This window comes from Ipomoea nil, unplaced genomic scaffold (genome assembly GCF_001879475.1).
Source record: "Ipomoea nil cultivar Tokyo-kokei standard unplaced genomic scaffold, Asagao_1.1 scaffold2704, whole genome shotgun sequence".
In the NCBI taxonomy this organism is placed as follows: Eukaryota; Viridiplantae; Streptophyta; class Magnoliopsida; order Solanales; family Convolvulaceae; genus Ipomoea; species Ipomoea nil.
In genome coordinates this window covers 3803375-3819129 of record NW_017619132.1, presented here as the reverse complement: position 1 = coordinate 3819129, position 15755 = coordinate 3803375, and the positions used below count along the sequence as shown (strand labels likewise).

At 36.8% G+C, this 15755-nt stretch overlaps 1 protein-coding gene across 2 annotated transcripts; it reads left to right on the top strand.

Moving 5' to 3' along the window:
• Positions 1-934: 934 nt before the first annotated feature.
• Positions 935-9979, top strand: LOC109156082 (vinorine synthase-like). 2 transcript variants are annotated; one of them, XM_019303904.1, is made up of 2 exons: positions 935-1884; positions 9357-9979. In XM_019303904.1, the coding sequence occupies exons 1-2, from the start codon at positions 1112-1114 to the stop codon at positions 9883-9885; spliced, it is 1302 nt and encodes a 433-aa protein (XP_019159449.1). In that variant the 5' UTR covers positions 935-1111; the 3' UTR covers positions 9886-9979. The 2 variants fall into 2 exon arrangements, with proteins under 2 accessions (XP_019159449.1, XP_019159451.1); XM_019303906.1 differs by lacking the exon at positions 9357-9979 and adding an exon at positions 2246-2952.
• The last annotated feature ends 5776 nt before the right edge of the window (positions 9980-15755 follow it).

The window sequence follows — 15755 nt, the reverse complement described above, 5'->3', positions numbered from 1 at the left end:
TGCAGTTCTATCTTCTTAGCTTTTCATAACCAGTGTTTGTTGTGAAGTTTTTCAAAGGCATATTCATCCTCAAACTTCACAACTTGAAGCAGTCTTGTACTTTTCTCAAGTGAAGATCAATCCAGACGTCACGACAAGATTCAGCCTGTTGGAGAATCATCAGAATACCTTTCCAACATCTCAGCTTAGGAAGAAGTTGATAGAGGCGGAGTAAACTCTAGGAGTTGAAAAACCTTTCAAGTGGCTGTCCGGCTTAGTGATCAAGGAAGCCAGCTTGAAGTAGTTTGTACTAGGAGTGATAGTGCAAGCCCTTTCACGAGTTGTGAAAGAAGAGTGGAGTAGGCACAATTGGCCGAACCATTATAAAAATCTCTCTGTCCATCTCTCTTTACTTATCGCTCTTACTTTCGTGCGTTGCATATCATACAACATCTACCAAACGCTAAAGTTTTACTAACACGAAAGCGTGCAAAGAAAGCTTAACATAAGATACTATTTCCGCTGCGTATATCTCTGAAAGGAGTTTATTCGAAAAGAATTGATTAGAGTCTATTCAACCCCCTCTAGACTCTTTCTGACCACGGGGACCAACAAATGCTCAAATACAACATTTTATATAAATAAATAAATAAATAATTAATTAATTAATTAAATCTAATTGTATCGGTTGTTGTTCATCACCTGTCTCCACTAGCGTGCCTGCATGTGTTCTTTTGACTTTTGTGTACGATTGTGAGATTTCAATTTTTTATTTATATATTTAATTCTTGATGCAGCACGTCAAGCGGTTTTAATTATAATTTTAATAAAGTTACAATATATAGCTCATCCCCCACAAGCCTGCCAATATGTAGTGTAGTCCCTAAAGAAAAATCAGAATATTGGGATTTTAGTCCAGCATATAGTAGTTTTTCTGAGAGTCTCTCAACTCTCAAGTATTATATTATACATAGAGTAGTTTTTCTGATTGTAACATTAGCATCATCATAACATTATTACCTCTCCCTACCCACTCTATATAAACACAACACATTAAGTTTGTGCACCAAATTAAAGTAGCTACCAATCAACCATACAGAGAGAGTTAGCACTAACATATATAGTTTTGAGGATGGTGTTGAAAGTGGAATTACTTTCCAAAGAGATGATGATGATCAAGCCATCATCACCAACTCCACCTCACCTCAAAACCCTCAAACTATCCTTTATTGATCAAACCTCGCCGCCCTTTTTAGCCCCTTTCGTCTTTTTCTTCAATCATGCTTCTGCAGATTCATCACAACTGCTGAAGCAATCTTTATCGAAGGTCTTGACCCTGTTTTATCCCTTAGCTGGACGGGTCAGAGGAAACGATTTCATTGATTGTAGTGATGATGGCGCGCTATGGGTTGAAGCTCGCGTTCATGGCTTCCTCAAAGATGTGGTTGAAAATCCATTAATGGAGGAAATAGAAAAGTTTCTTCCCCTAGAGCCTCAGAAAGGTGATGATAGTGATTTTATGCTTGCTGTTCAAGTAAATTATTTTCTTGACGGCGGAATAGCGGTCGGGGTTTGCGTGTCGCACAAGATCGCCGATGCACTCTCTATGGTCAACTTTGTCAATGCATGGGCTCTCATTGCCCGTGAAGGAGACGCCGCCGAGATCTCGCCGCCCAATTTCGGGTTGGTGTGGCCTCTCTTCCCGCCAACCACGATGGACTTAACCGGGTCTGAATTCTCAGCGACCCTTGGCATGACGACGAGGGAAAAGGTGGTCACCAGGCGCGTCGTGTTCAACAAAGAAAACCTGGCAGCTCTAAAGAAATCTGCGGCGGCAGAGTCATCGAGAGTGGGAGACCCCACCCGCGTGGAGGCCGTCTCCGCCTTCCTGTGGAAGCATTTCAGGTATTGAGCTTGACTCTAGTCCAACTTTGTGAAATGACTTGAAGTTGTAGGATAAGTGAGAGCCGAAAGGCAGGCAAAAGTGAAATACCACAACTTTTAACGTATTTAACTTATTCGGTGAATTAGAGGTTCTTTTTGGACCCAAGGCTCACTCGTGGGTCGATTCGGGAAAAGACATTGTCAGGTGGAGAGTTTGACTGGGCGACACATATATTAAAAGATAACAGGTGTCTTAAGATGAGCTCAACTAGAAAAGAAACTTGGTGTGAAATAAAAGCTCGTTTGATTATGAAAGAATGACCTAATTCGAAGCTAGATGTGTCAGAAAAGACTAATTTCTACACGACATCTCTAATTTCAGGGAGGCCAACAGAAAAAAATTCCAACACGGTTCCGTGAAGAAAACATTCCGGGCCACCCAGAACGTGAACCTCCGAGCGAGGATGAATCCGCCGCTCCCGGATACGACGTTTGGGAACCTATGGAGTCTGGCATATACTACGGAAACAAGCCCAGATGACGACGACGACCTGGTGTTTCAACTGAGAACTTCCATAAGGGAAATCAACGCGGAATACATAGAAGCTTTGCAGAACGGGAAAGGGCGTCCGGAACATCTCCGAAAATTGCATGAATGTTACAGCGGCGAAGGGGAAGCTAAGTTCTTAGAATTTACTAGCTTGTGCAGGTTTCCAATATACGAGGTAGATTTCGGTTGGGGAAGGCCTGTTTGGGCGTGCATAACAAATTTGCTCTGGAAGAATCTCATTGTATTGATGAGCACCAAATGTGGGGATGGGATTGAAGCTTGGATTACCATGGGTGAAGAAGATGATATATATATGGGAGCAGGGAGATTGACACCCAGGCCAAAACTATAGTATTATATTATATTGTCTGATCCAATTAGCTAGACTTATTTTGTTTGAATAAAATTAAATATGAAATACTACTCATAATAATTACGGAGTATAAGATGTATGGTCGTTATCCCAGTTTTTCATATTTTAGTGTTAGTTGTATGTGGGTTTTCCATTTCTATTTATTAATGAGAATGTAGTTCTTGTATTTTACAGTGTTCCTTCCCATTCTATTATTCTTTCTTTTATTCTTCGACGTATAATTACGATAAAATTACATACTCCATTATGCATGTTCATATATATAATAAACGGATCGAATGAGTATTTGCGGCCAGGAGAGAAATATGAACCCATCACAACCGTTCATCTAAATAAATCTAACAAATCAAAAACACTTTTAAATTTTATTTTAAATTATCAGACATTATTTTGTATTAAGTACTGAATTTAAAATGTAGTTATGAAAATTTGTGTTAACTTCATATACAGTAAACAGGGGCGGAGCCACTATGGGGGTCGGCAGCTGCCCCCCTCCCCCACTCCACCCCTCTATATATATGTATGTATTTATATACATATTTAGCATTAAATGTTATATAAATACTATTCTTATGTTAAAATTGACAATATTTTAAGTAGTTTAGTTGGTTGAACTCCAAATTGGATGTTGAAAAGTCTATGTCATAGGTCCAAACCTCATAAGCAACACTTCTCCCTATCTTCCCTTATTTATTTTATCTTTTTTCACATTTTCACTCCACTCATGCATATTTTTTGCTCCGACCCTAACTATCATGTAATTTATCAAAAATATTTTATTTTAATTTATAATGTGTTTTGTATTTAAACATTATTATGACTGTTTGGTATTTTGTCATTGACATTTCTAATGTCATTTAATCTTCGCTTTTACTCAAATAATTTTCTGAATTCGTCCCGGACAATAAAAAACTCTTTTTTTTTTTTCACTGTGTCCCGAATCATTAATACGCGTATACGACCCTCCAAAGTTGCTAGATTTTTCTCACACTTTATAAAAAGATATTTATCCATGATAGAAGTGTTAAATAATGCTCAAATACAACATTTTATATAATTAATTAATTTATTGTATCGGTTGTTGTTCATCACCTGTCTCCACTAGCGTGCCTGCATGTGCTCTTTTGACTTTTGTGTACGATTGTGAGATTTCAATTTTTTATTTATATATTTAATTCTCGATGCAGCACGTCAAGCGGTTTTAATTATAATTTTAATAAAGTTACAATATATAGCACATCCCCACAAGCCTGCCAATATGTAGTGTATGTTACAAATAGTATGAATTGTATGTATATATCTCTTGAATCAATTACAAAGGATGAACTCCTATATATACAAATTGTAAGATAAAGAAAAGGAAAGAAAATCAAAGACAATTAATGAGGATAATAATCAACCAAAAATACAAAGCTAAATATATGTTAGAATATATTCGTTAGAATATATACGTTAACACCTCCCCTCAAACTCAAGGTGGGATAGTAGAAGTCAACTTGAGTTTGCGCAGTAAAAACTGAAACCGTCCAGGGAGATGAGCTTTAGTAAAAATATCTGCTGATTGATCTTCGGAAGAAACATAAGTAAGTTGCACAGTGCCATGTTTAATATGTTGGCGAATAAAATGACAATCCGTCTCGATGTGTTTGGTCCGTTCATGAAATACATCATTATGGGCAATTTGAATTGCACTCTGATTATCACAATGAAGAACAGTAGGCGAGGATTGTTTAATACCCATATCTTCAAGTAGCCATCTAAGCCAAATCAATTCAGAAGTAGCATCAGCAAGTGCCCGATATTCAGATTCAGTGCTAGACCGAGAAGTGACTGTTTGCTTTTTACTTCGCCATGAAATAAGTGAGTCGCCCAAGAAGAAACAGTAACCAGTCGTTGAACGACGATCAGTAGGGTCTCCAGCCCAATCAGCATCAGAGTAGGCAGACAAGGTTAATGAGGAGTGAGCAGAAAAATGAAGACCGTGCACAAGAGTACCTTTAACATATCGTAAGATACGGAGCACAGCAGTAAAGTGAATTGTACGAGGAGCTGCCATAAATTGACTTACTACGTGAACAACATAAGAAATATCCGGACGAGTTACTGTAAGATAAACAAGGCTACCAACCAGTTGCCTGTATAGTGTAGGATCAGCAAGGGCTGTGCCATCAAAAGGTGTTAATTTAACATTTGTGTCCATTGGTGTAGATGTAGTACTAGAATCTGTTATACCAGCCCGTGAGAGTAGATCAGCTGCATATTTAGCTTGAGATAAATAGTAGCCATTAGAAGTGGAAGAAACTTCAAGACCTAGAAAATAGCTAAGAGGTCCCAAATTCTTCATTTCAAAGTGTTGATTAAGATAATGTTGGACATCAGAAATAGCCCTGGAATCATCACATGTAATAATCATATCATCTACATAGAGTAACAAGAAAACAACACCCTTGTTAGTATGGCGAACAAACAAGGCAGAATCGTGAGGACTAGAGGTGAAACCAAATCGTGCAATCGTGGAGCTGAATTTTGCAAACCATGCACGAGGTGCTTGTTTAAGTCCATATAGCGCACGCCGAAGTAGACAAACTTGTTGAGAATTATGAGAGTATCCAGGTGGGGGCTTCATATAAACTTCTTCATCAAGATCGCCGTTGAGAAAAGCGTTCTTAACATCCATCTGGAGAAGAGGCCAACGTTTAACTGCAGCAATAGCCAAAAGACTCCGAATAGAGGTCAAACGAGCAACCAGAGCAAATGTTTCCTCATAATCAATGCCATACTCTTGAGTATAGCCTTTAGCCACCAACCGGGCTTTATAACGTTCAACAGAGCCGTCTGAGCGTGTTTTGATCTTATAGATCCATTTACATCCAATAGGAGTTTTACCTGAAGGGAGCTCTACGAGGTCCCAAGTATGAGTTTTCTCCAAGGCTTGAAGTTCTTCCAACATTGCTTGCTGCCAAAGAGGGTTAGTACTAGCCTCTCGATAAGAACTAGGTTCTTGTAAAGAGAGAATAGTAGAAAAACAATGATAATCTTTAAGGTGTAAAGGAACTTCTCTTACTCGTGTTGAGCGACGAAGAGGAGGAACAAGATCATCAGAGGAAGCCAAATCTGTAGATACAGGAGCAGATGACAAGTCAGAAGGAGCCTCACTAGGGGAGTCTGTAGGGAAAAACTCAACTGTAGGTGCAGAGTTAGATTCAGGAGGGAAACTAGCAGAGGAGTTTGTAGAAACTAACTTGGTTGTAGGAAGACGTGTAGATAAAGTGCCAGAATCTGTAGGGAACAAGTCTCTGGAAGAATCAGTAAAAAGGGTTGGGAAGTAGACAAAGAATCGTGAAATTTGGACAAAGTAGAGAACATTTTGTGTTCCCAAAAAGTAACATGACGAGAAATACGTAGCCGACCAGAAATAGGATCCCAACAACGATAGCCTTTGTGCTCTATCCCATACCCAAGGAAACAACAAAGACGAGTACGAGGTTCAAGTTTGGTATGTTCGTGAGGAGGAAGAAGAACAAAGCAAGCACAACTAAAAGGTCTAAGAGTAGAATAATCTGGGGTCTTACCATACAATTTTTCAAAAGGAGACAAGTTCTTTAAAACAGGAGTAGGAAGACGATTAATGGTATAAACTGATGTGAGAGCCGCTTCACCCCAAAATTTTTCTGGACAAGATGTGGAAAGGAGTTGAGCCCGAACAGAATCTAAAATATGTCGATGTTTGCGCTCGGCTCGGCCATTTTGTTGAGAGGTATGTGGACAAGATCGTTGGACAAGGGTTCCTTGTGTTTTCAGAAATTGGAAAAGGATTGAATCTCGATACTCCATTGCATTATCCGTACGGAGAATTTTGATAGGATAAGAAAATTGGGTTTTAATCATAGTTGCAAAATCAATATAGGTCTTAGGCAATTCTGACCTATGCTTTAAAAAATATATCCATGTAAATCTTGAATTATCATCAATAAATAAAACAAAATGAACAATTGTTCCAAGCAAACTTTAAACCGGAGAGATGACGAAAAACCAAATTTTCCAAGCAAACAATAAACCGGAGAGGAAAAAATAATAACCAGAAAAGTAAATTATTATAACAAGTTGGCAGAGAGGACAAACTCTGTAGCCTCTATCCTCTCTTGGTCTCCCCTTGGCGTCACTCTTCTGGAACTGAACAGCAAAGAATCACGGAACTCTGCTGGAACGTGTTGGACTCCACAAATCGGAAGGAGAATCACGTACGGCACAACGGAGAATCAGTATGGCACAACGGAGAATCAGTACGGATTGGAAGGAGACTCACGGAGAAAGAGAAGATTTTCGATGACTCCGTACGCTGGAGACTGCAGGTCGCGGCTTCGAATACGTATGCTGAAGACAGGGAGCTCCGGTCGGCAGTGTCAAGAACAGAAGGAAAAAAAATTAAAGGCTATGATACCATGTTACAAATAGTATGAATTGTATGTATATATCTCTTGAATCAATTACAAAGGATGAACTCCTATATATACAAATTGTAAGATAAAGAAAAGGAAAGAAAATCAAAGACAATTAATGAGGATAATAATCAACCAAAAATACAAAGCTAAATATATGTTAGAATATATTCGTTAGAATATATACGTTAACAGTGTAGTCCATAAAGAAAAATAATTTATTAGGAAACCAAATCAAAATATTGGGATTTTAGTCCAGCGCAGCATCCACGTTCACATATTTAAATATTTAGTCATTGTTTTTATTTAATCTAAATTTAAATCTAGTGAAATATTAAGAGCCTATGTCCTATATGAGGAAATAAAGTAACATTAGTTGTTGAAACTTAATGTGTATTGATCTAAAATTCTAGGTGCCTTGTTTCCCTTACTTAATGTACGTCAGTCTAAAGTTTTAGATGTCTTATTTTCCTTTTAAGTATTATATTTTCATCTTTATTCAATCTGTTTCACGAATAAAGATCGGTGAGACGATCCTACATGAGAGTCTTTCAAATATTATACTACACGTAGAGTAGTTTTTCTGATTGTAACATGAGCATCATCATATCATTATTACCCCTACTCACTCTATATAAACACAACACAACACAGCAAAGCGGCATATATATATTTGTGTGCACCAGATTAAAGTAGCTACCAATCAACCATACAAAGAGAGTTAGCACTAGCATATATAGTTTTGAGGATGGTGTTGAAAGTGGAATTACTTTCCAAAGAGATGATGATCAAGCCATCATCACCAACTCCACCTCACCTCAAAACCCTCAAACTATCCTTTATTGATCAAATCTCACCGCCCCTTTTCATCCCTCTCATCTTCTTCTTCCATCAGGTAGCAGATGGTGAAGATGATCATGGCCGTTCATCACAACTGCTAAAGCAATCTTTATCGAAGGTCTTAACCCTGTTTTATCCCTTAGCTGGACGGATCAAAGGAAACGATTTCATCGATTGTAGTGATGATGGCGCGCTGTGGGTTGAAGCTCGCGTTCATGGCTTCCTCAAAGATGTGGTTGAAAATCCATCAATGGAGGAATTAGAAAAGTTTCTCCCCGTAGAGCCTTATAGTGATGATGATAGTGAGTTAATTCTTGGTGTTCAAGTAAATCATTTTCTTGACGGCGGAATAGCCATCGGGGTTTGCATGTCGCACAAGATCGCCGATGGGCTCTCTTTCGTCAACTTCGTCAATGCATGGGCCGTCACCGCCCGCGAAGGCGACGCCGCCAAGATCTCGCCGCCCAATTTTGGGTTGGTGACGTCTCTCTTCCCGCCAACCACGACGGACCTGTCCGGATTGCCTACCTTAGGCATAAGGGAAAAGGTCGTCACCAGGCGCGTCGTGTTCGATAAAGAAAAGCTGGCAGCTCTGAAGAAATCTGCGGCGGCAGAGTCGGGAGTGGAAAACCCCACACGCGTGGAGGTCCTCTCCGCCTTCTTGTGGAAGCATTATATGTAAGATTTTTTCTAATAATATACATTATGCCTCTGTTTGGCAGAGCTTATAGCTTATAAATTATTTTAAGCTATTAATAAGCTATAAGCTCTGTTTGGTAATGTTTTCAAAATAAACTCCTAGCTTCCTAACTTTTTTCCTTATTTATTCTTATTATTTTAAAGAAATGACATAATGTATCCTTCCCAATTAAAATCATTTTCTCTTCTCATTTATCCTCAACTTTTATTGCAAATAATATTATTATTATTATTATATTTGCAACAATATTACTAATTCATTATAAGATGCTAGATCATGATTATGCTAATAGTTTTATTTCAAAATGTTAATTTTTTTTAAAAACAAAATGTTAAATTTTAACATGTAAACAAACTAATTTAAATTTTATAAAGATGTATTTTTTTTAGTCTTTTTACATTTATCAGCTTATCAAAAAGCTAATTTTGTCAGACATTTTCAATGATAACAGCTAGCTTAACAGCTTTTCAATTTTCAGCTCCGAGCTTATAGCTTTTCAGCTAGGTTTGCGAACAGAGCCTATTATATAAGGCGCTTAATTAAGTGGTGAGTAGTTTGGTTGTACAAATGAATTGACGTCTGTAATTCCAGGGAGGCGAGTAGGAAAAAATCCCAAGACGCTTCCATGAAGAAAACGTTCTGGGCCGGCCAAGGCGTGAACCTCCGTGCGAGGATGAAACCGGCGCTTCCGGAAGCGACGTTCGGGAACCTATGGAGTCCGGTAAATACTACAGAATCGCCGTGCCCAGACGACGACGACCTGGTGTTTCAACTGAGAACTTCCATAAGGGAAATCAACGCGGAATACGTAGAAGCTTTGCAGAACGAGAAAGGGCAATCGGAACATCTCCGTAAATGGCATGAACGTTTCACCGGCGAAGTGGAAGCTGAGTTCATGGATTTTAGTAGCTGGTGCAGGTTTCCAATATACGAGGTAGATTTCGGTTGGGGAAGGCCTGTTTGGGCATGCCCACCAGCATTTCCGTACAAGAATTTCATTGTATTCATGAGCACCAAATGTGGGGATGGGATTGAAGCTTGGATTAACATGGGTGAAGAAGATGATGATATATATATGGGTATGGGAGCAGGGTTGTCTGATCCAATTAGGCTTATTTAATTTGAATAAATTTAAATATGGAATACTTATATGTTTCTAGATTGGTGAATAAGTGTGCTCATGCTTTGACTAGGGCTGTTTGTTCGTAAATTGATCCCTGCCATTGGATTTCTTGTATTCCTATTTGTATTGCTTCGTTGATTTAATAAAATGTTTGCATTTGGTTTTTTAAAAAAATATGAAATACTTATAATTATAAGATGCACCAACGATTTACTATATGTAATTTGTTATAAATATTTATTTTATGTAGGGTCGTTATCCTATTTTTTTTCATATTTAAGTGTTTTATGTGGGTTTGACTTCTTCGATTTATTAATGAAAATGTTGTTCTTGCATTTTCCAGTAGTGTTCCTTTCCATTCTATTTTTCTCTCTCTTTTACTCTTCAACATATAATTACAGTAAAATTATCACATAAGATTGAACGAACTACAAAAGGTGAAGTTTTAACAATTTTAAATTAATAAATCAATTTCAGGATGAAAAGTATATATAGTGGGTGATGTTATAAATTCAAACCACATGTACAACATACTCTGTCCATTATGCATGTATTTCCAAATATTGTGTTATCCCATTCATTAATGTAGGTGTGTTTTATATAAATTTCGTTTGGAGTTTTACTACATCCTTGTAAAACTTATAAAATTATTTTAAATTAGTTGATTGAGTACTTAGTTATACCTCATACTCTATTTATAACGTCATTTTAATGTCATTTAAACATTTTTGTTGACGAATGACAAAAAAGGAGTCATGCATATATGCCACAATAATGTTACTATGTTAGGACCAACACATATGTTTTGAAAATGAAAATGACTAAAAGTGGGATGACACATATAAATCTATGACCAAAATAAGGAAAATGACTTAACCCTTAAAATTGAATAGCCCAAAATTCCCTTATATTTAATGCTATTTGAACTTTTTTTTTTTTTAATTTTATAGATGACTAAAAATGGTCATGCCACAATAATACTAGGACCAAAAGACGATGTTTTGAAAAAAAAAAAAAAAAAAAAAAAAAAAAAAAACAGACTCTGATTCGAGCTCGGGAGTTCAAACTCTCTCTCAGCTCGTATGAAAAAATTAATCTGACCTCCACTTTGTCTCTTAATTGGGCCGGCCCAGTGCGAATGATGGTTAGTCTGGTACGAGTTAAAGGTACTTTCTACGGCAAATTATGCCGTGAAACCATGTCCACCTTGCAAGGTGGACACGGTTCCAAAACGGCGTCGATTTGGTGGAAAATGACGCCATGTCAATTAAAAAAAATGTTTTTTTTCGCCGTTAACGACGTTTGTCTTCAGGAAGTCTATGTTCATAATTACTGAACTCTATGTTTATAATTATATAGAACTAGGGGTGTAAACGAGCCGAGCCCGAGCCTGGGTGCTCATGCTCGAGCTCGTTAATGATAGCACTGCTCGAGCTCGTTCGAGCTCGTGAACTGATGCTCGAGCTCGAGCTCGGCAATTGTTGAGCTGCAGCTCGATTGTTCGAGCTCGAGCAGCTCGATTGTTCGAGCTTGAGTTTAGGCTCGAATTTGAGCTCGATTTTGATCTCAAATTTGACCTGTTTGATTTAAAATTTAAACTACTTTGTTTTATGACTTTTATCCATACATAAATAATACAAATTTCAAATCAAAGCACTCAAAATAAGTTCGCAACAAATTACAAGACACAAGTCAACAACATTGTTCAAACTTCAAAGCACCTCAAAATAAGTTCGCAAATCACAACAAACTACAAGACATAAGTCAACAACAATGGTCCTTGATTCCTTGTACATAGATATTTCTTCCGGGTAAGCAATTCAAAACAAGAAATATCTGTTCAACTTGCAAAAAAATATTAATAATATTAGATAACAAAATAAAGTAATTAAAAATAGTTAGACAAGTATATTACTTAGTAACTTACTTTCATGAGTTGGATGTCGGAAGAAATATTTCTTGAAAAGATTTATCTTTCTGCGAAAATAAATAAATAAATAAGAATACAATTTGCATTCAAAAAAAATAAGAATACAATTAAACAAAAGTTTTAAAAAGATAATGTATCATTAAGCATAAAAGTTAACTTACTTTATTTTTTGTAACTCCATGTATATGTCGAAGCCAATCACCCCCATAAAGTAAAGCTTGTGCTGTTTCAGGCAACAATGATGCACGATACGAATCAATTACCCTTGTCCCAGCACTAAATGTTGCTTCTGAAGCCACAGTGCTAACATGTATAGCTAAAATATCTGCTGCCATTCTTGATAATATTGGATATTACACTCTATGCCTCTTCCACCAGTCTAAAGAACAAAAGTTGTCAGGAACCTCAGTAGTTTTAAGACGTTCTTTTTCTAGATAGTCTACTAATTCCGAGTTTTTAGCCCTGAAGTTTCAACTTGTGCGCAAAATCTTCCCAAGCATATGTAGACTTTTGGCGGTTGACTTGGCTTCCAAAAGTGTTGGAAGAACCTGAACTTTCAGAATTTCAGAATTTCATATATTCATTGATTCAGCAACATACTCTTCATAAAGAGCATTGATGATCTCCTTCACTTTTGTTATATTCTCTCTAGCTTCCTGATAAGAATAAAGTCTAGGGAAACAAAATTCAATTGCAAGCATTTTCTTTGTTGGATCAAAGATAGCACCTATAGCCATCAACAAATTGCACTCACCCCAATATTTATCAAACTTCTTCTTCATTCTCTTAACCAAATCCCTAATAAAATCATCTTCATCATCTACATGACTATCCAATGTTGATTTGATTTTTTGAACTTCTTGAAGGAACAAATTTGAAGTAGGATACTCAGAACTTGAAATAAATTTGAATTTAGATAATCACAAATCAAAAGTCACAACCTTAATTAAATTAAAAAAATAATTAAAAGAAACAAACCTGAAATAATAATATGAGTAGCTGTCTAGAAAGCCTCTAAAATTGAGCAAACTTTGGCAACCTTGTCCCAATCATCTTCTAATGTACAACTGTCAAAGAATGGATCACGAGCTTTTAGCATCTTAAAAGCTTCTTTGAACTTGAGTGCACAACTTAACATTTCAAAAGTTGAGTTCCATCTAGTTTTACAATCACGAATCAATTTCCTATCTTTCAATTGCATTGTTGCACACAATTAGCAAATTTTATACGCTTGGATTCCGACCGGTTCACATATTCCACACTATCTCTAACATCACTAATGATGTTCTGAATCTCATCTAATCCATCTTGAACACACAAGTTCAAGATGTGTGCACAACAACGAACATGAAGCAAACGTCCCCCACATACCAAACTTCTTGACCTTTGGAGTGTATCCTTCATGTACCTAATAGAACTGAGTTTTTTGCAGTTTTGGTCACACAACTATAGTGTAACTAACAACTTTGATCCACGACTTTTAAAACTTGCAGAATCGGTCCACGACTATTACTTTCTTAGCGAAAATAGTCCTTCCAGCGAACTCTCCGTCAATTTTTCACCAGAATTTTTTTTCTCCTTTTTCATAAGGGTATAATGGTCTTTTCATTTACCTAAACTAATGACCTAAATACGTTTAAGGTTAGGTGAATATAGACACAAATATAGTTAAAATTAACAGTGCATAAATACTTCATAATATACGTTATATAAACACAATGCATAAAAGCACCATACCAACACTACTAATATCACAAAACCACTGTACGAACACTGCTAACATCACAAAAGCACCATTCGAATTCACACACATATAAACTACACATATAGACACAAATATAGTTAAAATTAACAGTTTAAACATCGAAAACTTACTGCATTGCGAAATATTCGAATTACTTATGAAATTAAGCGCACTCATTATTCTCTTTTCACTTTGGAGAACTTGAATATTATGAGCATTTCTCAAACTACTCTTGAAATACCTTCAACACTATGAAATCCCATACGAAGATTAATGTATTCGCTTGGGTGAATTTAAAATTTGTTTTAAGGTTAGGGTTTATTGGCATGGATAGTAAAATAGGTAAAAGAGGGAGAATGAGAGTGATAGTGTACTGTGTGCGTAATTTGAGCAGATTAAGTTTATCTTTATTTTATTATTATTAGTTTAGGTAAATGAAAAGATCATTATACCCTTGTGAAAAAGGAGAAAAAAGAATTTCCAGTGAAAAGTTGACGGAAAGTTCATCGGATGGACTATTTTTGCTAAGAAAGTAATAGTCGTGGACCAATTGTGCAAATTTTAAAAGTCGTGGATCAAAGTTGTTAGTGGCACTATAGTCGTGGGACCAAAAGTGCAAAAAACTCTTATAGAACTATATGTTCATAATTTTTGAACTTCATATTTAAAAGAGTGAATTTCATTTTGGTCCTACTATTATAGGGGCCTTTCCAATTTTAGTCCACCATAAATTTTTTTGCCACATTACGCACACTGTTAATTAATAAAATCGTTCCAATTTTAGTCCACACGGGAAGATTTTCCGTCAAGAGACTGTTTGATCCAGGGGTATTTTGGTTTTTTTTTTTTTTTTTTTTCATGTTTGTTCTCCTAATTTAGCATGAAATTTCTGGCGATGGTGTTCCAATCTGTTTTCCGTCGCCATCAAGAAGCTATTTAATACATGTTTGTTCTCCGGTGATGGTCTTTTCATTCTCTTGTTTTCTTCTATCGCCTCTTGGCGATTTCTGGCGGCGGAGCTCTCTCCGTCGCCGACCTTCTAGGCGGCCAGTCCCCGACGACTTCTCCTCGTGGTGTCTACGACGACTCTCTGGTGAATCTCATCTAGGCTCTCAAGCGCAAAAACCCTACGGTGGTTTTTGTTTCTTTATCAGGTTTTCTCCTTCCCTATTGTTTATTAAGCCTTTCTTTTTTTCCTCCCTTACTTTCTTGTGATCCTCTTTATGCCTTCAAGTGCTCAATTTAACGCCTACAAGTGTATGTGTGTCTTTTTTTATTGTGTAAAAAAAAATACTTAGCATTCAAGTGAACCCTTTTTTTCCTTCGGTGCAGATTTTTTGCCTTCAAGTGCACAATTTTGGACAGTGTTTGTTATATCTTTTGCATTCTTTTCACTAATATATAACTAAATTTCTAATGAAATTTATAAGATTTACAAAAGATTTGTATGGGTAATTGGTTTAATAACATTTAAGTTGAATAACATCCCTTTTTGGTACCATAAATTGCATCAATTGCACATCTATTTACCTTCGAATGTAGTTTTTTGCCTTTAAGTGCATATTTTTTTTACCTTCAAATGCATGATTTTGAGTTTTCAAGTGTACATACTGCATTTTCGCACGTGATGTGACATGCACACCTGATCCTAAACATATATATCCAAAGGAATCTTTGGCATGGAGCAGAGGGCACTCACAAAGTGAATGCTTGTCTTTTATTTTTCTTTTTTTTTTGGCCTGGTATATGATGAAGAGTCCTAGTATAGAAATGGAAAGTTTAATTCTTGTCTTATCATTACACCCAAAAAAAAAAAAAAAAAATCCTCCCGGATTGTGATGTTTTGGTGCACAATAATGACCAATTGGGCGCAGTTAGCAATCATCTCGTTCACGAGACTAGTTAGAAGGACCTTTTTGTCTCGTCCGTCCCGTGTAAACCCCCCCCCCCCCCCCTCGTCCCCCCTAAATCCCAAAAAAAAAGTGCTAACTACCTAGCATCCTTCATTATAAAAACTTTGTTGAACTTGATTACCAAAGGACATATTACACGACTTGATTGCACAGTTGCGAAATTGCACAGTTGACCCAATCTAAATCATTGATCTCAAGTATTTAATGGCCCAGATCTGTCCACATGGATTCATGGAAAAGAATGGACTCAGGAGAACAATGGCGCACACACACACACACA

Bases quoted from the DNA above. Each gene is read 5' to 3' on its own strand.
- LOC109156082 (XM_019303904.1), top strand. From the start codon at position 1,112: ATGGTGTTGAAAGTGGAATTACTTTCCAAAGAGATGATGATGATCAAG. The intron at 1,885-9,356 runs GTATTGAGCTTG...CTGTAATTCCAG, and splicing joins TTCCTGTGGAAGCATTTCAG to GGAGGCGAGTAGGAAAAAAT.